This window comes from Trichophyton verrucosum, assembly GCF_000151505.1.
Source record: "Trichophyton verrucosum HKI 0517 chromosome Unknown contig00387_1.f1.exp, whole genome shotgun sequence".
Lineage (NCBI taxonomy): Eukaryota > Fungi > Ascomycota > Eurotiomycetes > Onygenales > Arthrodermataceae > Trichophyton > Trichophyton verrucosum.
Window position 1 is genome coordinate 1 of NW_003315377.1, and position 19,023 is coordinate 19,023.

Here is a 19,023-nt window from a genome sequence, read left to right on the forward strand (position 1 = left end):
GATAAAACGGCCCGTGCCCTTTTTTGCACTCGATTGTAAAGCCCAGCATGAGCTCTACAGAAGTTAATGGCGTCGGTGGTGAGAAGCGGGAAGAGAAATACGTCCGGTTCCCCTGCGTTGACGACGATGCGATTCGGGAGGGCAAGCCGGTGCTAAACAAGTATTCGCATTTCATCACGAAGGACCATGACTTTCCCGGAGCTCAGGTACGCATTTATTGCTATAGTCATCATAGTCCTCGTCGAAGCAGAGAGAGAAGGCATACATGGGACCAAGCTGACATTTGGGACAACGGGGTCTAGGCCATGTTGTATGCTGCTGGGGTTCCTGATAGAGAGAGCATGAAGAACAGTCCCCAGGTAGGCATTGCATCGGTATGGTGGGAAGGCAATGCCTGCAACATGCATCTGCTGGACCTTGGGAAGGCCGTCAAGAAGGCCGTCACCTCCCTGGGGATGCTGGGCTGGCAGTACAATACAATTGGCGTCTCTGATGCCATCACTATGGGCCATGAAGGTTCGTTCAAACCAGATATATACATACATGTATATGTACATCTCCAATAAAATGTTCACGGACCTATGTCGAACTAAACGTCAGCCACTGTCTAGGTATGCGGTTTTCCCTGCAGTCCAGAGAAATCATAGCCGATAGCATCGAGACGGTTACCTGTGCGCAGTACCACGATGCCTGCATTGCGATTCCCGGCTGCGACAAGAACATGCCGGGAACCATAATGGCCATGGGTCGCCATAACCGACCATCGCTGATGATCTACGGTGGTACGATCCAGATTGGCTATTCCAAAGTCTTGCGGCAGCCAATCAATATATCGACGTGCTACGAGGCTGCGGGAGCTTATGCGTACGATCAGCTCAAGCAGCCAGACGATGGCGGCGACCAGAGTAAGACCAAAGACGAGATAATGGAGGATATTGAGAGACATGCCTGTCCCAGTGCCGGCGCCTGCGCGGGCATGTTCACGGCCAACACCATGGCCACCGCCATCGAGAGCATGGGTCTCTCCCTGCCGGGCTCTTCGTCTACCCCAGCAACGGCCCCAGCCAAGATGAGGGAGTGTGTCAAGGCGGCGGAAGCTATCAAGACATGCATGGAGAAGAACATCCGGCCTCGGGACCTGCTCACCAAGAGATCATTTGAGAATGCGTTGGTGATGACGATGGCGTTGGGCGGGAGCACCAACAGCGTGATCCATTTCATCGCCATGGCCAGGTCGGCGGGCGTTGAGCTGACCATCGACGACTTCCAGCGTGTTAGCAATAAAGTCCCCTTCATCGCCAACCTCTCGCCCAGCGGGAAGTATTATATGGCCGACCTGTACGAGATTGGAGGCACCCCATCCGTCCAGAAGCTGCTCGTGGCTGCTGGTTTGCTAGACGGAGACATCCCAACAGTGACAGGAAAGACGCTGGCCGAGAACATCGCCTCTTTCCCTTCCCTCTCACCGGGACAAGATATCATCCGCCCTCTCGACAACCCCATCAAGGCCACTGGACACCTGCAGATCCTGCGAGGGAACCTCGCTCCGGGAGGTGCCGTGGCCAAAATCACAGGGAAAGAAGGCACCAAATTCACCGGTAAGGCTCGAGTGTTCGATCGTGAATCTGAACTGAACTGTGCACTCTCCCGCGGCGAGATCCCACGGACAGAGAACCTGGTCCTCATCGTCCGGTATGAAGGCCCCAAGGGGGGTCCCGGCATGCCAGAGCAACTCAAGGCCAGTGCTGCCCTCATGGGCGCCAAACTGACCAACGTCGCCCTGATCACAGATGGACGGTACTCCGGTGCCAGCCACGGCTTCATCGTGGGCCATATCGTTCCCGAGGCAGCCGTGGGAGGTCCCCTGGCCATCGTCCAGAACGGAGACGTCATCACCATCAACGCAGAGACGAACGAGCTCTCGATGGCCGTCTCTGACGAAGAGATTGCTGCAAGGCTGAAGGACTGGACGCCGCCGGAGCCGCGAGTCACTCGGGGTGTCTTGGCGAAGTATTCTCGATTGGTTGGAGATGCGTCTCACGGTGCGATGACCGATTTATTTTGATCGAGGCATGGCTGGCAGTGCTTTTTCTTTTCATCGTCTTCATCCCGGCATGTCCCCTTTTAGGTAGTTATCATCATAGAACGTCGAACAAAAAAAAAGGGGGGGTGAGTAGTTAGCTAACCGACGCAACACACAAAGGAAGGAGAAAACATCTAACAAAAAAAGAGATATATAAAAGGAGATAGAAAATAAGATCAAAGATGAAAAACTCCTCCCCCAGCTGAGGTTTTCTTTGGACGAGGGAAAAGACGTGTGTGTGGCATGGAGTGCCAGCCTTGTCCATGCCATGTTCAATCAGGGGTTGCCGTTGATCGTATTCTCCCAGAGAAGCCGTTTTGGCCGGTCAGCAGCGATGATCCGCGGGTATCAACAGAGTCCTTTGCCCTTCAGAGAGCAAGGCAGCCCTTTATTATTCATTCGATGGCCCTTTGTTTGATATATTTGATCATCAACGAAGGCCATTGTGGGAAATGCGCGTAGAGTCCTCCTCCCGTGGTGATTATCTATTACACCGAACAAAATAAGCGACAGGCTTAAACTACTGCTTTATACCATTAAACAAGTAACTTATTTAGTTAACCCGCAAGTACGGAGTACTCCATGACGATTAATTAAGACTGATATGAAAGGGGAAAAAATTAGAGAGGAGGAAATGACGTGGTTTCTGGTGGAGATTGAAAGTGATGCGGATTTTTCTTCGTCCTCGTCCCTCGACCGTTTCATGTCTTGCTTGGGAGACAAGCTTGACCATTAACTAACTAGTTATTATTATTATTAGCTATTGGTATTACAGCAGGCCGCAAGCAGTGCATCCCGCTGCTCTTATACTCCGCGTAGCTGCATCCTTGCTAGACGAGATCGAGAGGAAAAGGTCACATCTGACCCGCAACAGCCTCGACTAACTGGCTAGCTAGTTGGCTAACTAGATAAGTTGGCTAGGCAGGTAACGAGCTAACTACCTGCCTGCTCCGCCTGTTACAGCGCAGAGTGAGAGCCTGTGGCACAGGCAGAGGGACAAGGAGCTGATCCGCGGGTAGATACATCCGTAAGTAGCGCCCATCGAGCCAGCTTGGTCGACTGCCCTACCAGTAACTAGTTAGTTAAATTAACAAGCCTGCTAGCCAACTACTCATTGCATACATAAACAGCTGGAGAAGGCACCGGCGGCTGGACGGCGCTGCCTCGCTGCATCATTCAACGCACACACTCACAAGTCAACCGCCCGCTCCTTCACTCTCTCTCCCGCCTGTCAACATCGCCCACTCTGCCGTCGGTGTGATCATGGCTTGTTATCCGCTGTCTGCCTGTGAAGCTCGTCAAGTGATACCGGCCTTCTAGCAGGGTGACTCGCTGGCTTGGCTTGCGTTGACTGCGTTGCGTTGACTGGTTGACGAGCAACCAAAAGCCGGCCTGGGGCGGCTGGAAGTAGTTATCTACCACACTCAATACAGTTATTTTCTAGCCGACCTCTCCTCCAGCCACTGGCATAATTTACTTTGAAAATACCCCAAATATCACTGAAGCAGCGGACGAGTTACGGCCATGGCAGCCAGGTTCCAGGTGCCGACTGTCGGGCTCTCCGCCAGTGACTCCCTGTTGGAGAGCATCCGGGAGTCATGCTACGGCCAGGCATCGCGGCTGGTGCACTACATCCTAGACTTGAAGGAACGGGTGGACCTAGGCCGTTACGTGAGCTTCGGCGGCTACTACCAGATATCCGCTACCATCGCCCTGCTTCTTATCGGCGGTCGAATCGTTTCGTGGAGGCTCCTGAATTATGGCCCTGATGGACGGCGCATCCTGAACTCGAGGACCATATCCGTACGCCCCCGAAAACCACGGGAACGGGATGATGCAGCATGGGCTTACGCTACATCACTCTTGAGAAGGGCTTCATTTCAACGCCAAGATGATAATGGTACGTTAACATCCCTTTAGACAACTGACTTGCATTATACAGTGTTGCTGAACATCCCAGGTGATATAGCATTTTCAGACCCTGGAATACTGAAGAAGCACTCCTCTTACCACTCATATACCACTTCAGTGTGCACTTATCCCAAAATCCGTACATTCTACTACCCCCATCCCCATACAGAGAAGTTCCCCACGAAACCCAAGGTCCTCCCATTGCTGGTATTCATCCACGGACTAGGGGGCTGCTTAGCCCAATTTAACCATCTGCTGCACAGCATGATAACTGTGGGCCCGTGTTTTGGCATCGACCTCCCTGGCTGCGGTTTGTCGACGTTTGCTCCACGGAAATGGTCGGCCTACTCCATTGAAGCCCTGACCGAGCTCGTGGCCAATGCAATTGAAAAGCACAGAGACGCTTCTCGCAACCAAGATGTTATTATCGTTGCACATAGCATGGGCTGTTCCATTGCGGCCCTTATGGCATCTTCTGAATCTGAATCCATGGCTGAAGTGAAGAAGCACATAGCTGGGATAGTTGCCATTTGCCCCGTTTCCGAGCCTCCCTCCAAGGAGTCGGTGAATCTGTTCAAAAGAATTCTATACCTCCCCGACTTCATATTTAACGTGTGGCGCTGGTGGGACCGTATTGGAGGACGTGATAGCCCAAGCGTCCGAAGACTTGTCAGTCACCCAGCTGCCCCGGAGACCCTTGATCTACAATATCGTTATAATCTACAGAGCCGCACCCCAGTATGGAGGCGGATGGCATGGGGCTCTCTTCCAAGATACGGTAAGCTCGGTCAGCCAGTCAGTGGCATTCCTGGGGTCGATACGTGGGAATCAATACATATACCCCTCTTCTTTGTTGCAGGAGAATCAGACGGGGTCACAAAGCCGAAGGAGGTTTCAACGCTGCTGCGTTACTTTATACTAGCTAGACCGGCTGCTGGTGATGATGGTGGTGAAGCGAGTGCCAGAGCGATAAGTAACGACCTGCCCACTGGAATACTGCTCCATAATTTCGTGCAGATGCCTGAAACAGCAATTGACCGGCGAATCCATCATGAGGGTGCAACCTGGCTAGCTAATCCAGATGGAACTCAGGTCCTGGACGCCTACGTGTTTCCGGCACCGGCCTCTCACTCCTTGCTGTTTGACCTGAACACCTACCGGACATTGTCAGGCCTTATCCAATCTTTTGTAGCAGCCAACATCGATCTTCGTCTATCCGCTGGGTGGCAGCTGCAACATCTAAGTACGTCTGGAAAATGGGATGTGAAGAATCTCGCCAAATGGCAGGCTGTGACTCCCGTATCGGAGCCCCTAGGGCATACCTTTGTTGCCATGAAGACGTTGCGCGGGGTAGACACCCACCACTCTCCAGAGGCATTTATCAAGGGCTGGGGTGGCAAGATATACGCTGTTATTGATATCAGCCATGAAAGCCCGGTATACGACCCCACACAGCTAGAGTTGGGTGGCATCAAATATTTCAAACTCCCTACCGTCTCGAAGATCCCACCTTCTATAGATGAGGTCCGAGAATTCATGAAGATAGTCAGGAAGTTGAGAGAGGAGATGGTAATGAAATCCAGGCCGATAAACGGACCGGCTAGTCTTCCCAAAATCGCTGTCCATTGCCATTATGGCTTTAATCGAACAGGTTTCTTCATTGTTTCGTGGTTGATCGAGGAGGAAGGGTATCTGATCTCACAGGCTCTCGAGGAGTTTGAGAGGGTCCGTCCGCCAGGGATACGCCATGAACACTTTATAGACGCCTTGCATGCGCGTTACCATCTGCTCGATCATACGCGTCGAAATTATCAGCAGCGCTCCCGTGTTGAAGCAAGGAGAGACTACTAGTTAACTAGTTAGGTATCTCTGCTGTAGCGGCGCCAAGCAGGCATCGCGTAACTCTTTATGGTCTTATAATATATATATAATTAGTCTATAGAATTCAATTCCACATCGCTTCGTGCCATGATCACCTTCGTCGGTGTCTTTTCATCCTCACCACTAAGTACTATCGCCGTCGTAGCCCTCGTTGTCGTCGCCGCCGTCGTCGTTCCAATGCATATCACGTGAGTTACACGTGACTTTCTAAGCGAACCCACTTTTTTCTCTTTCCACACAGGGCCGAGTCTTGGCGCACACCAAAGCGAAAAGCGACTTTGGAAATTTCACGACATCGAAATCTGAAGATATTGAAGAACCGCCCCGTGTGTGCGCGACGACGACAACGACAACCTCACGCCCTCGCCCTTAAAGACACCGAGTCCCTCTCCCTTCGTCAACGACATAGTTTGTCCCGCCGGTTCCAAAGTCGCAATCATGGGTGGCATTACCGTTCGCGATGTCGATGTAGGTTCGCCAATACAAAAGTCCATAGGTGGCCCTGGTCGTCTGCTGCGTGGGATGGATGGTCTTTCTCGGGTGGATGGTTTACTTCAGCCCCTACGGTGATGATTCATGAGCATGCGAGGAGCGTCCGGTCGCCGAAATGTAATAATCAAGCTGGTATGAGAGCAGCGGATGTGGATGGATCTACATATTTTGGCCGGTTCACCTTGTGGCATGGAGATAAACTGTGGGATCGAGCGCTTTACGACAATAAAGGAAGACCGGTGTTCTAGGAGAATCCAGCAGACTTATCCAGCCCGTGGAGGACCATACTTGCACAGCAGACAATGGAGGGAGCTGGTTTCTTGCACACTGCCTGAAATATAACTAACAATGTCCCTTTCCCTGCTATACAGGCTCAAAAGTTCGTCGAGGCATACTCTGCTTTCTTGAAGAGACAGGGAAAGCTCCCAATCCCAGGTTCGACATCTCAAATGACTGCTATCTTGTTGAAAGCATGTTAACAGTATTTACTAGGCTGGGTTGATACCGTCAAGACCTCGAACTCCAAGGAACTCCCTCCCCAATCCATTGACTGGTACGATTTACTCTCATAACACCCCGATGCCACCGTCAACCACGCCAAATCTACTTTATATCTTGCGCAGAAACCTATGTATTTCCAGTACTTACTCCATCTTATATAATAGGTACTACGTCCGTGCTGCCGCTGTTGCCCGACATATCTACATGCGCAAGACCGTCGGTGTTGGCAGCCTACGCAAGGTCCACGGTGGCCGCAAGAACCGCGGCTCCGCTCCATCCCACCACGTCGATGCCTCCGGATCCGTTGACCGAAAAATCATGCAGTCTCTTGAGAAGATCGGTGTCCTCGAGCAAGATGAGGAGAAGGGCGGCCGCAGAATCACCCAAAGCGGCCAGAGAGATTTGGACCGCATTGCCAGGACGACCATAAAAGAGGACGAGGATGACGAGTAAAGTGTTCTCCTGTGGGGGATAGTTTGTGTGCTGTGAGACGATTGAAGTAGAGGGAGAAGAGGGCCGGAAGACAGAATAGGAAAATGACAGAAGGCCAAAATTCTTAATGTTTCCCTCAAACAAAAGACGATATCACGGTTTGGTAAAATAAATTTTCTACTTTTCTCTTCTTTTATTCATGTCATGCAGCTAGCGAGTTCCTGAGTGGAAGGGAGAGGTTTGGATGCCATGGATAGAAGGCCTGTGAAATCTTTTCCCCCCTTGATTCGACACTCAAGCTCGACATTTGCAGCAGCCCCATCGATGACATGTTGATATGATGGCCAAAACGTCACCTACTTCCGACTTTCTATATCTACCTTCAAATCGATTCTCTAGCCTTAGTATTCATTTGTGCTCTCTATCTATGACCATCCATCACGGCCTTGAACATGTCTACCTTGAATTTAATAAAGAATAAAAAATCTTCTAAAAACATATGCATTGCCTTTGGTATTAATCACACAGGTTCTTTGCCCTTATTCTTGTTTTCAGGAATCAACACCCTTAACTGCAGGACAATAGTAACAGACTAAACATGATATAAGGAAGCACAAAGGCCAGACTCAAAAGTACACTAACAACAGGGACCTCCTAATCCTTTAGCACAAGACCGCCAGCTTCCCCTTGCCCTAAGGCAGACCAACCGCCAATATCAACCCTTACATGTATGGCTTGTTAGGCCGAAATCAGAAAATAAATTGAAAGAAAAGAGAAAGAAAAGAAAGAAGAAAATAAAAACAGGGGGTGACGGAATAGAGCAGAAACATAAGATCAGATAGACAACAAGGGTAGGCACGTAAAGTACTTCTGACAAGATGGCGTGAGAGGAGTGAGTAAAGAAGAAAAAAGTAAGATATCATGGGAATATCTTTAGCACATAGAGATGGCGAGAACAGTCATCGCATGGTTGTAGCAGTAGTCAGCGCTCCTTTATTCTGGCACATCTTGGATGTTCGCGCCAACTCCCCCGAACCATTCATGGACTTGAGTTCTTGGGCCATTTGGATTGACATTAAGTACTGGTACTCTTCCGGCTAAAGATGGAACTGGCCGAAGGTCAGCTCCGAAGAACATTGGCTGGCGTTCCCTGGGCTCCACTGGACTATAGCGGTTCAACCACGGCTGAGGGTTACTGGAGGAAGAGGGCCCTGGAGCAGATTCTTCCAGGATACCATTCTCAACCTCACTCTCCATTTCTGGGGTATCGCTTTCGGGGTATTTGTTCTCCTTATTTTCCTCTTCAGGCCCGGGACTGGTGCTGGGGGTGTCAAGGTCGTCAATGATAATAGGAGACGTTGGCTGTTCTGGTAAATCCTCTGGTGTATCCTCTGGTTCATCTTCCCAGATTCTGGTTCTGCTGGCTGCATTCTGCTGGGAGCCGGTGATATTACGGCCGGGGAAGAGTCTGTTGAAAGCTTCATGACTGATAACATTGGCAAGAATCGGATCAGTGTACCAGGTATTCATGTCCTCCGTAGCAATGGGGTGTGGGTATGGGGTATCATCGTTGTACTCCATATCATCATTGCTGTTGTCATCAGCGTGGGTATCATCAGTAGAAACGGAAGATGTTGCTGCCTCATCACCATCCTCGTTTCTAGCTTCCTCAATTTGAGCTTCAAATTCATTATCAGACCCATTGCCTTCGCTATCTTCATTGCTCTCATCGCTGGTCTCTTCAACTGATTCTGCATAATAAAGATCATCAAGGTCATAGTAGTGCACGCTTTCGGACGAACTACTACCTTCTCCTGGAAGTTGAAAGGCGTTGTTTTGGAAGAGACTATTCCCTTCGGTCTCGTTCTCAATCATTGCAATGGATTCCTCATCTGGAACCCAAACTCGGGTCTGCATATGGCTCTCAATGGTATCAAAAACGATCTCTGTAGTAAGAGTAAGTTAAGCACAATATACTAACATTTCTAGGGCTCTGACCCCTGGTTTGTTCATTGGGGATATCGAACAACTTACCACCAAAGGTCCTAGGGTCAACACTGTCTAGACTGGGGACTTCTCCGTCATTATTTGGCTCAAAGACGGGAGCTCCATCGGATTCATCATCATCAAAGTTGCAGTCAGTAGACGCTCCACTGTCATCAGAATCACCCTCGTAGCCATCATCTCCAGCATCACCACCATTTCCATAGCCGTTACCGTTGCCATTGCTATTTCCGTTGCCGTTACCATTGCCTGGACCAAAGTCGCGGTCTGGTCTCCTTCCATTCTTTTTACCTTCGGTATCTTGTTGTTTATCTTCATCATCGCGCTCAGATTCATCCTCTTCATCTTCTTCCTCATCTTCTTCCATCTCATCCGCACCAAACTCTCCTTCAGTGTCATACCCCCCTGAAAACTCACTCATGTCTCTATCTTGGCCTTCAGGAGCAAGTGCGAGGGTATCTGATGGCAAAGTGGTATCTCCAGCAGCCATGCCCAAATGAGACACCTGGCCAGGCTGTTCCTTGATTGTTCCATCAGCATTACGCTTTTCACCCCTTGGAGTAGGCAGCTGGTTTGGTTTGCTGTATTCTAAGTCAGTAAAACCTCTACTATCAGTTAAGAAAGCGGGGAGCACATACATTGGGCCCTTTGGAGGTAACTGAGTATCAGAAGGCATATTTTTAGGCTGCCTCCTACACACTCCTTTACGCCTTGTCTTCTGGGTATCTGATATCAAAGATATGACTAGAAAGGCCTTTGATATATCAAAGTCACGTTTCTAATCGCGAAATAGCAAGGTAAAAGCAAAAAAAGCCCTATTTAGAAGGCTTTTACCTAAAGGGGAGTGTCTATCAGTATCAGACGCGAACGCGACCTTAACTGTTTACTCCTGCTAGAAGGACAATAGGTAAACAAGAAGCAGGGGAAGCAGACCAAGGGTAGTAACTATGAATGAATCTTGTACTCTAGAGGAGCCGAAATAGCTAGAGCTGAAGTTCACCAATATAATCTTGTTATGGAGTGTTTGTTTTCAAAAAGAAAGGAGGAGAGATGGGGCTTTTATATATTTGTGCGAGGATAGGACAGCTTTGATACCAATAGGGGTTAGCGTACTTTCTTGGTCAACAGACCCCTTTAGCGCGTTGTTCCCTGTGAGGAGCATAACATTGCTGGATGACTCCTTTTTCTACCTAGGATACTGGCAGCCTTGTCCTCTTGGAAGTATTGCTCCTTATAGTATCTCCTATAACATATCAAAAGTGGAATGCCCTTTGAATAGTGAAGGGGGAGCAATGAATAAGCCATATAACTATTATTTTGATGTAGAGTGGTAAGCCTCTGCAGTTCCATGGATATGGGTATTTAGAAAGGTCCCGATATGTACATCATTTAAGCAGCAGGTATTGGGCTGGACCGATCAAGCTTCTCAGCCTAGAGTGATCAATCCCCTGATGAAAAGTCTTTATGGGATATTGTCACCATCCTTGTGGGTGGTTGGGTCCCAGCAGACATGATGGTATTCATCGGTATGGAGAGCTCTCATGTCATCTTGAGATAGCTCAAAGTCGAAGATATCGGAGTTTTCCAGAATGCGCTTCTCCGTTGCTGACTTCGGCAGAGGAACAAAACCCTATATCAATCCAATTTTCAGTTACTATGAGCCCACGAGAATGGTAAGTAATGGATCCTTACTTTTTGTAAACTCCATCTAACTAGAACCTGAGCAGGACTTTTGTTATGTTTCTTTGCAATTTCCTGGAGTTTTGGATCATCCATCTTCTTTGCCTGTACGAGTGGACTGTACGCTTCGATGACAATGTTGCGCTTCTGAAGCCATTCAACAATATCAGAACGAGTGAGCCACGGATGCAACTCATACTGGCCCACATCAATTTTACCCCCAATGGCTTTGTTGTACTCCTCCAGCTCATCCAGATGGTGGACTCCATAATTGGAAACTCCAATAGAGCGGACTTTCCCTTCCTTTTGAGCCTCTACCAAAGCCTTCCAAGAACCTTCACGCTTCTCTTTACCACCATAGGGTGCGTGAAGAAGAGCCCTAGATTCCGCGTAAGTCATATTTCTATACGACGAAGGATGTTATTGAGAATATTACTGCTTACAGATCAAAGTAGTCCACCTTAGCCTCCTTTAGGCTGGATTCAATCGCTTCTCTAGTAGGTTCATAACCGAGCGATCTCCATGGGACTTTAGTCGTAAAGAATACCTCTGAGCGCTTAAGTCCCGATTTTCGGATAGCTTCGCCGCATTCAGCTTCGTTGTGATAGGCTTTTGCTGAATCAATCTATCGCGAAAAAATAAGGGTCAACATCGCAGCAACGCATCGGCCCACAAGGAGATGTAGTTCGTAACATACGTGCCTGTAGCCCGTCTCTAGAGCCTTTAGAACACATTTTTCGGTGATGTCTGGGGGTCTTTTTATTGTCAGTATTGCGACTAATGAGAATTGAACCGAATAACCTTACGTTTGGTACACCTATTCAATGTTGTTAGTAACCACACAGTGCGAGACGGAAGTTGGCCACTTACACCAAATCCGACGACTGGGATCTCATATCCCGAGTTCATCTTCTTGGTGGACTGAATATTTGATCTTGCTGCCATGGTCGCTACTTTCTTGCGTTTCGACTTGATATTCCCGCAAACGATGGAGTGGATGAAATAGACATCACCATGGACAGACGGACAAGGTTAGTGGCCATTTATATATGGTGGCAGCCGGCAAAGACTATCCGAGGTACTTAACGCCCCTTTGGTGCTTGGTATTCCTTGATTCAACCAGCCAATACCTAGCGAAAGCGCTGGCGAGTCTGCTACGTTAGTAACACTAAAGGGCGGCTTGACATGCGGGGATAAGATGGCGTTAAGGGTATTCCCCAATCAGAGGTGGGGGAAGCTGGTACCTACATATCTGATTCCCTTCTCCTGTACAACTAAATAACCAGTCACTTGATGGTTGTAACCTGGTATGTTGGTTATGTTTACCTACTTGTCTGGTGGGAACCATAAATCTAAGCTATGACGTCAACAGGCTCCTTTTTGCTGCTGTGTTGTGGGCTCCAAGGTAAGTAATTAACCGCCTGCGAGATAAGTTACCACATGCTTCAGCGATCGGTCAGCCTATGCTAAAACTTCACCTAATCGCTTTTTGTGGCGTTAGGTGTTGGACGATGTACTCCCCGTGCTCTACCGAGTACAAAGAGCTGGAAGTATTGCTGAAAGCCTTTCGCAACCACGTACATATGCGTAAGGCCAAGGACGGGCCAGCCGCCAGGCACTTGGTAGCCGGTAGGTAGTCATGTGTAAGATGCGAGGCTAGAGGAAGGCAGCAACCTCCCGTCTAATACCAGGAAATACAGCTTAATAACCCCGATTATCCTTGTCGATCATTCTCATTAAAGCCAATTCAGCAGGCCACACCTGTAGAAACTCTTGTGCTCGCCAGAACCAGTCATCTTCACCGTATTCAAATCCCATTGGGGATGCGGCACGAAAGAACTCCCAGTAACCTGGGTACCAACCTGCATTTGCCCAGTCCACAAGTACAATATCGAAGGATCGACCACTTTGGTCATCTATGTGGTTTGGATTTTCCGCAACCAAAATATTTTTCCGTTGAACATCTCCATGCGTTAATGTAGGTCGGTGTCCTTGGAGCACACGCGGGAGGTAAGTTTCATAGAAACGGACTTTGAAGTCTGGTCGATCGCTACATCTGACCACCGCTCTATGGTTTCCAATAAAGCCGGCAATAAAAGCAGCTTCACTGTAGAAAGGTCCCAGGTATCGGTTGGCGGTATCTGGGCTGTAGAATAGGTGGTCTTGCACGCCACCACCACCCAAGTCTCCAAAGAAATCAGGCCAAGGATACTTGACTTATCGCATACTATCAAATATTTGACGGAGTTTAGTTGAGATATCATTTTTCTCAGACTCGGTTAATGATGGCCAGATTTTATCAAGCGGTATTCCGGGTACTCGCTGCATTATTAAGGAAAGCTCGTTAGACTCCTTGAACATTGCGTACAATCGAGGAGCTGGAATCTCCGGAGCATATCGTTCGAGGTAAATCAATGCCTGGCCCTCGCTAGCGTCTACCATCCTACCAAATTTGACAACAACCGCATCATTCACTGCTACAACTTTAGAGGAGTAGCATTCCCATAAGATGTTGGGGCAAGTCCGGATCTCATCTGCAGTGGGCAGAGGCAGAGGCAGAGACAAAGCATCGCTTTGGAAAGGGATAGAAACAGGTTCCCACATCGTGATGGCTACGAAGAAGCCGACCGATTAGTCGGAGCTGCGAGGGAGGTCGTTGGAAGGGTTTGTCCTTTCGCTAACTCGCTGGACTCAAACTACGTAGTGAACTCTGGATGATGACTAAGCAAACCTTGTTTCTCTCCAACGTCAGATATAAAAAGGGTTTGACGTTCAATACTCGAACAAAGTGGTATGTCGATGAAAAGCAATAGTAAGAAGAGATATTCATCCCGAAACCAGATCCATTTATTTACTGCCTGAATATCTCTTGATACGCTCTGTTCTCCTTTTGGTTATTCATTTTATTAGGATCTGTAGGCGGGTTATTCACTTATATACATGTCAGAGCCCCGCTGATCGCACAGTCGCGGAACAGATCCGTCGAACTGCCATAACGCAGTCGAATATAGCTATTTAATACCCTAGGAAGAAATACCGTTACCCAGCTCTGGAACGAGCTGTTCTTATCCTCCACATAGTGGCGTGCTGCTTCTCTCGGTGCATCGTATAAAACGTTGTTTGGCACCGAAGCCAAAGCACTCTCAACGCTCCATCAGCCCGCATTTATTTATCTATTCTATTGAAGACTAGCGCTTCCTTGAGGGTAAAAATGCGCCTCATTAAGCAAAACATTGAACGTAATGGCTCAGGCTCGGTCACGCTTTATCCCGAAGAGCCAGAAGATATGGTACGGGGATAATAATTTTCCCTCAGTTTTTTCTGCATTCTTTTATCTTCTCCTTTTTTTACCAACTCTTGTGATTTATTGAGAGAGGCAATGCATAGTCATGGATAGTGAAAACCACATGCTAATTCTACCTTACCTATGTCCTTCCCCACCGTCCAGTGGCATGCATACAACCTAATACGGCCCAATGACCTCCTAAAGGCTAGTGCAATACGCCGTGTCACCACTACCTCAGCCACAGGCACAACCGCCTCATCCCGGGTGCATATGAATTTACAAATACGCGTGAAGAGCCTTGATTTTGACATCCAGAGTTCCCAGCTCCACGTATCTGGCCAGATCGTCGTGGAAACGCCATATACGAAAATTGGTCAGCATCATACCCTGGATTTGGAGCTGCAGAGAAATTTCACCCTGGAGAAAGAGGTAGAAGGCTCATCTCTTCCAGGTGATGGACCTGGAACATCTGCTGGTGGATGGGATAGTATGGCAATTGAGATGTTGAAAGATGCTGTTGATGAAGGGGGAAAGAGAAGAGCAGAAGCTGTAGCCGTGGTTATGCAGGAAGGCCTTGCCAACATTTGTTTCATTGGACAGTTCCAAACCGTGCTCAAGCAGAAAGTTGAGCTTACCATCCCAAGGAAGAGGCAAGGGGGTAGTGATTATGACAAAGTAAGGATAAGATATGATGCTCAATTCTTTCGTACATTATTAACACTGCAACATAGGCTTTATCAAAATTCTATCAGCTCACCTTGGATAATCTTCTGCGGCTTATTGAATTCAACAGCGCCACAGGCTCTTCCCTTGTTACCCCAGCCTCAGGGAGTGACACGTCTGCAAAACCAATTCTTCTCGCATCTCCAGGGTTTACTGCAGCCGGGTTCCAAAAACATGTGCAATCAGTTTCCAACACGACCACGCCATCTTTGAAGCCTCTTTTACAAAGCCTGATTGTTGTGCATTCGTCATCAGGACACATTCATTCCCTTAATGAAGTCCTGCAGTCCCCTGCCGTTCAAACAAGGTTATTTAATACCAAATACGCTCGTGAGACAGCGCTGATGGATACATTTTACACTCACCTGCGGAAAGACACGAACAAGGCTACCTACGGCCCTAGCGAGGTGGAATCGGCAGTTGATCAGGGAGCAGTAGGAAGAGGAGGAGGTGTTTTGTTGATTTCCAATAGATTGTTCAGAGCCCCAAATGTGCGTGAGAGGCAGCGGTGGGTGTCCCTAGTAGACCGAGTACGGGACGTAGAGGGCGGAGAAGTCCGCGTTTTGAGCTCTGACCATGAAAGCGGAAGGAGGTTAGATGGGCTTGGTGGTGTTGCGGCGATTCTTACATTTCCTATTGAAGACCATGATGAAGAGCATGAAGAAGATGATTGAGATAACAGGAAACACATATCAGGTAACGTAACTACACGGAATACATCCCAACGATATCCTCCCAAGCCGGGTATTGGAAAATAGTAAACACAATAAGCCTCCGAGCTTCCCTGGCCATATTTCATTCCCGGCCCCAGATGTTGGGGGTTTTTCGTTCGCTGCGTGATATGTTCTATGACAATGCAGGGTAGTCCCTGTAATTTCCCTCAAGCAAGAGCTGCAGCATTGAGATGCAATTAATCCGTGCCCCTTGACCACTTAAATCTTTATAAGCAACCGACACTCCCCTGACATTAGAGGCGAGGCACGAGGAATATTTCCCTAAATGTTTAGTCGTACATTGTCAGGAAGGATAATGGAGCATTTCGTTACGGCAAAGGTAACAGCCGTGTTTATAAGGGATGGCCAAACCATCCAAAAAGGCATTCATCGCTAGGTAATCATCATCATCCTAGGCAGGGACATGACGTTGGGTGCTTGCAGGGATAAGAGGCAGATTATAAAGGAATTAAAGGGGAAGAAGATTTTCCTAGGAGAATAGGGGCTTGGAGGATAAATCAGGATTGTATTAGAGCTGCTCGAGGAATCAGAACGTAAAAGCGGACACTTGTGAACATATTCATTGGTAGGTTTCGAGTGGTAGAACCCTGACATCAGAGTTTATCTTCCAACACTCCACCGATATTTTCTCAACGTACCTGTATACACATAGGAAAAATGTAAATGCATGCCCGAGGAATATAAATGATACATAGACATAGAACAATCTTTCCCAAAACGTAAACCAAGAGACCAGAGACCAGATAAACATAGAAATAACAAAGGGGACAGTGAAAATAAGTATTAACCGATATACCCAAGTCATTAGCCCGTAATATCAAGAGTATACTCCGTATTTATGTAGATAGGTGTTTGCCGCCCGCCAATGATAGTGAATAAGGAGAAAAAAAACAAAAAAAAATTCTGAGTTCAAAGATATGCCGGGGTATCAAGAATGATGGAAGGCCTGTATAAAGCCATATAAAAGATGGGGGGATTGAAGAATAGGTATGGATATGCAGGTTGTGTGCGTTGAAAATTGTAAGGCTCTTTCAAGAACGCCGTCTGAAAGGATAGCCCGTTGATGAGAATGATATTAGTTACTGGGTTCGAGAGCGCTTCGAGTAAATTTCTTCGTCATCGTCTTCGGCCTCAGCTTCTTGTTCTTCGCCTGATTCGTGCTCTTCCACATCTCTGGGACTGGTTTCTAGAGCCCGACTATGCGTTTGAAGTAATTCCCATTTTTGCTCACATTGAGAAGGAGTCCACCTCTTTGTAGCGCCAAAATCTTGTACCTATAAAGATAGCCAGTTAGACAACTTAGCTTCTCTGCGATAATCCATTCTATCACAGACCTTCTGTGAGATGATCTCGAATTTTTCAGTCTCCCAGTACGAATGAGCATTCTGAAGGGCTCGAATCTGAGAGAATATTAGTCCACCTGCTGTTTGTGATGAGGGAGGGGGGACAAGAGGAGTTGGAATGGGTACTAGATATTAATGTCAATGGGAAATAGGTGCACGTACTCACATCATCCTCAGACCACCCTTTCATCGCACGTTGCCATCGACGTGTTATTCGCATTTGAAGACGGGAGGCGGTATAGTTAGAATTGTAACGATAGTTTACTTGGGAAACGACCTCCTTCCACGGAAGCCCATCGTTCCTAAGATTTATGGCATAATCTGTTTCTTCTTCCAACTGAGTTGACCTTCTGCGAGTGCGTCGGCGTCGCTTAGGGTTGCGCTGAGGCTGTTCTTCCTGACAGATTTGTCTCTCCTGTTCTAACTGCCGGAGTCCCACTGGATTAGGGGCAATGGTGACTGGAGTAGGTCTCATAAGGATAGGTGTATGCGCTGGGGTGTGTGATGGCGCTCTAGACGCTCTCATATGTCCTCTTTCCCTTTCATAGTCGGTCGACTCATGCTCTGTTACGTTGCCCATCATAGGTCTATGAAATGGATCATATGAAGGTATGCCAGGCTGCACGTAGTTCAGCGCAGATGTTCCAGTGATTCCCAGTCCATGTTGCATTCCACCAGCTCCCATGGGAGGGTATCGTGGATCTTGATGCGGCTGAGGGCATGGACTATGTCGGGGATCAAGAAGGACACTGTCTGAGAGGCTGATTGGGGTGAGCATGGGTTGGTTTGCGTGTGAGTTTGACACATATGGATGGGAACTTGGTGTGTATGTCTAGTAGCAGCGAGTTAGTATTGAAAGAGCGGCACTAGAATGAGTGAGCGATAGCAGTCGCCCGCGCCCGTACCGTGCCTGGAGTAACCCATTCCTGGTTTTCAAGTATATTAGACATTTGGCCTTGAAAAGGTGATTCTTCCCAGGAGCTAGTAATATGGTCGGCTGGCATGAGGGGCACTATCAGTGGGCACTGAGGGAGTCGTATAAGGCAGAGTCTGACCGGTGATCTCTGCACTAGAGGAGGTATTGGAATATAGAAGGGATAGGTTTCCGATTAAGATGTGTAAATGAGATGTAAGGGACAGGAGAGTAAGTAATGAGGCACCTTGTGATAGGCAGTTGAGCTTGAAGTTGAAAGAGTATTGTCCGAGTCTGACGCGGGAGTCTGGGTAGCTATATAAATGTTGCCGTCTTCTGAAGAACTGTGGACAACAGAGGCATATAGCTTGTTCAGTCAACGAGTAACGGGGAGCCAACTCTAGCGGGCCAGAAACGTAGGCAAATCAGGAGCACAGACGATGCAACGAACGCTCCCGCATCCAAGATTTTCAAAATAATAATCTGAGGTCATCGTCCTTTTCTTCTTCTTCTTTTTTTTTTTTTTTCAAATATCTCTTTCTCATATACTTACTGCTTCTCCAGAGCGGGAACAAGAGAATAGAAAATTAAAGGTCCACATGCTGATATGACTGTGCCACTTCAGCCAGAGAAGGGCGACATGGTAGATCCGTTATGAAAAAATAAAAAATGAAAAAAAGAAGGTAGGGAAGGAAGAAGAATGAAAATTAAAAAGGCTGCATCTAAGCGCCGGCTTTTGGCCATCTTCAAGGGGGTGGGTTTGATCCATAGAGGGAGGTAGAATCAAGATGGCCCCCATTCGGCCTCAAGAGTCTGGGATGCGATTTTAGGCAACTGGCAGGGGGAGGTAAGTACCTCTGAGCTGCGCCTAAAACCCAGGCAGAGGCCATGAGCGGCCTGATTATTACCGTCCGTAACGGTTTGAGGCAGGCCGTGGTTGTTGATGTCGATGTGGAGAGCAACGCCTCATCCCCTTCCTCCTCCTCTCCCCAGAAATGATATTCCAGCCAAAAGACACTAACGCGGGAATAAAGACAACC

General features: G+C 48.1%; 8 protein-coding genes across 8 annotated transcripts; 4 read left to right on the forward strand and 4 right to left on the reverse strand.

Annotated features, from left to right (window-relative positions):
• Positions 1-41: 41 nt before the first annotated feature.
• Positions 42-2,065, forward strand: TRV_05112 (uncharacterized protein; the record flags this gene model as incomplete). Its single annotated transcript, XM_003020732.1, has 3 exons — positions 42-206; positions 303-516; positions 612-2,065. Coding segments are annotated over 3 exons (1,833 nt in total), but the record flags the coding sequence as incomplete, so codon positions are not given.
• Positions 2,066-3,607: 1,542 nt separating this feature from the next.
• TRV_05113 (uncharacterized protein) lies at positions 3,608-5,845 on the forward strand (the record flags this gene model as incomplete). The annotated part of the gene is made up of 2 exons (XM_003020733.1): positions 3,608-3,983; positions 4,026-5,845. The coding sequence occupies 2 exons, from the start codon at positions 3,608-3,610 to the stop codon at positions 5,843-5,845; spliced, it is 2,196 nt and encodes a 731-aa protein (XP_003020779.1).
• Positions 5,846-6,715: 870 nt separating this feature from the next.
• Positions 6,716-7,321, forward strand: TRV_05114 (uncharacterized protein; the record flags this gene model as incomplete). Its single annotated transcript, XM_003020734.1, has 3 exons — positions 6,716-6,746; positions 6,860-6,920; positions 7,033-7,321. 3 exons carry the CDS (start codon positions 6,716-6,718, stop codon positions 7,319-7,321), a joined length of 381 nt encoding a protein of 126 aa, XP_003020780.1.
• A 972-nt stretch (positions 7,322-8,293) lies between these two features.
• Positions 8,294-9,980, reverse strand: TRV_05115 (uncharacterized protein; the record flags this gene model as incomplete). The annotated part of the gene is made up of 2 exons (XM_003020735.1): positions 8,294-9,246; positions 9,335-9,980. 2 exons carry the CDS (start codon positions 9,978-9,980, stop codon positions 8,294-8,296), a joined length of 1,599 nt encoding a protein of 532 aa, XP_003020781.1.
• A 786-nt stretch (positions 9,981-10,766) lies between these two features.
• On the reverse strand, positions 10,767-11,929 carry TRV_05116 (aldehyde reductase, putative; the record flags this gene model as incomplete). Its single annotated transcript, XM_003020736.1, has 4 exons — positions 10,767-10,934; positions 10,997-11,363; positions 11,428-11,599; positions 11,791-11,929. The coding sequence occupies 4 exons, from the start codon at positions 11,927-11,929 to the stop codon at positions 10,767-10,769; spliced, it is 846 nt and encodes a 281-aa protein (XP_003020782.1).
• Positions 11,930-12,685: 756 nt separating this feature from the next.
• Positions 12,686-13,588, reverse strand: TRV_05117 (uncharacterized protein; the record flags this gene model as incomplete). Its single annotated transcript, XM_003020737.1, has 2 exons — positions 12,686-13,125; positions 13,213-13,588. 2 exons carry the CDS (start codon positions 13,586-13,588, stop codon positions 12,686-12,688), a joined length of 816 nt encoding a protein of 271 aa, XP_003020783.1.
• An 823-nt stretch (positions 13,589-14,411) lies between these two features.
• On the forward strand, positions 14,412-15,667 carry TRV_05118 (uncharacterized protein; the record flags this gene model as incomplete). The annotated part of the gene is made up of 2 exons (XM_003020738.1): positions 14,412-14,945; positions 15,002-15,667. The coding sequence occupies 2 exons, from the start codon at positions 14,412-14,414 to the stop codon at positions 15,665-15,667; spliced, it is 1,200 nt and encodes a 399-aa protein (XP_003020784.1).
• A 1,139-nt stretch (positions 15,668-16,806) lies between these two features.
• TRV_05119 (uncharacterized protein) lies at positions 16,807-17,848 on the reverse strand (the record flags this gene model as incomplete). Its single annotated transcript, XM_003020739.1, has 3 exons — positions 16,807-17,001; positions 17,062-17,195; positions 17,233-17,848. 3 exons carry the CDS (start codon positions 17,846-17,848, stop codon positions 16,807-16,809), a joined length of 945 nt encoding a protein of 314 aa, XP_003020785.1.
• Between the last annotated feature and the right edge of the window lie 1,175 nt (positions 17,849-19,023).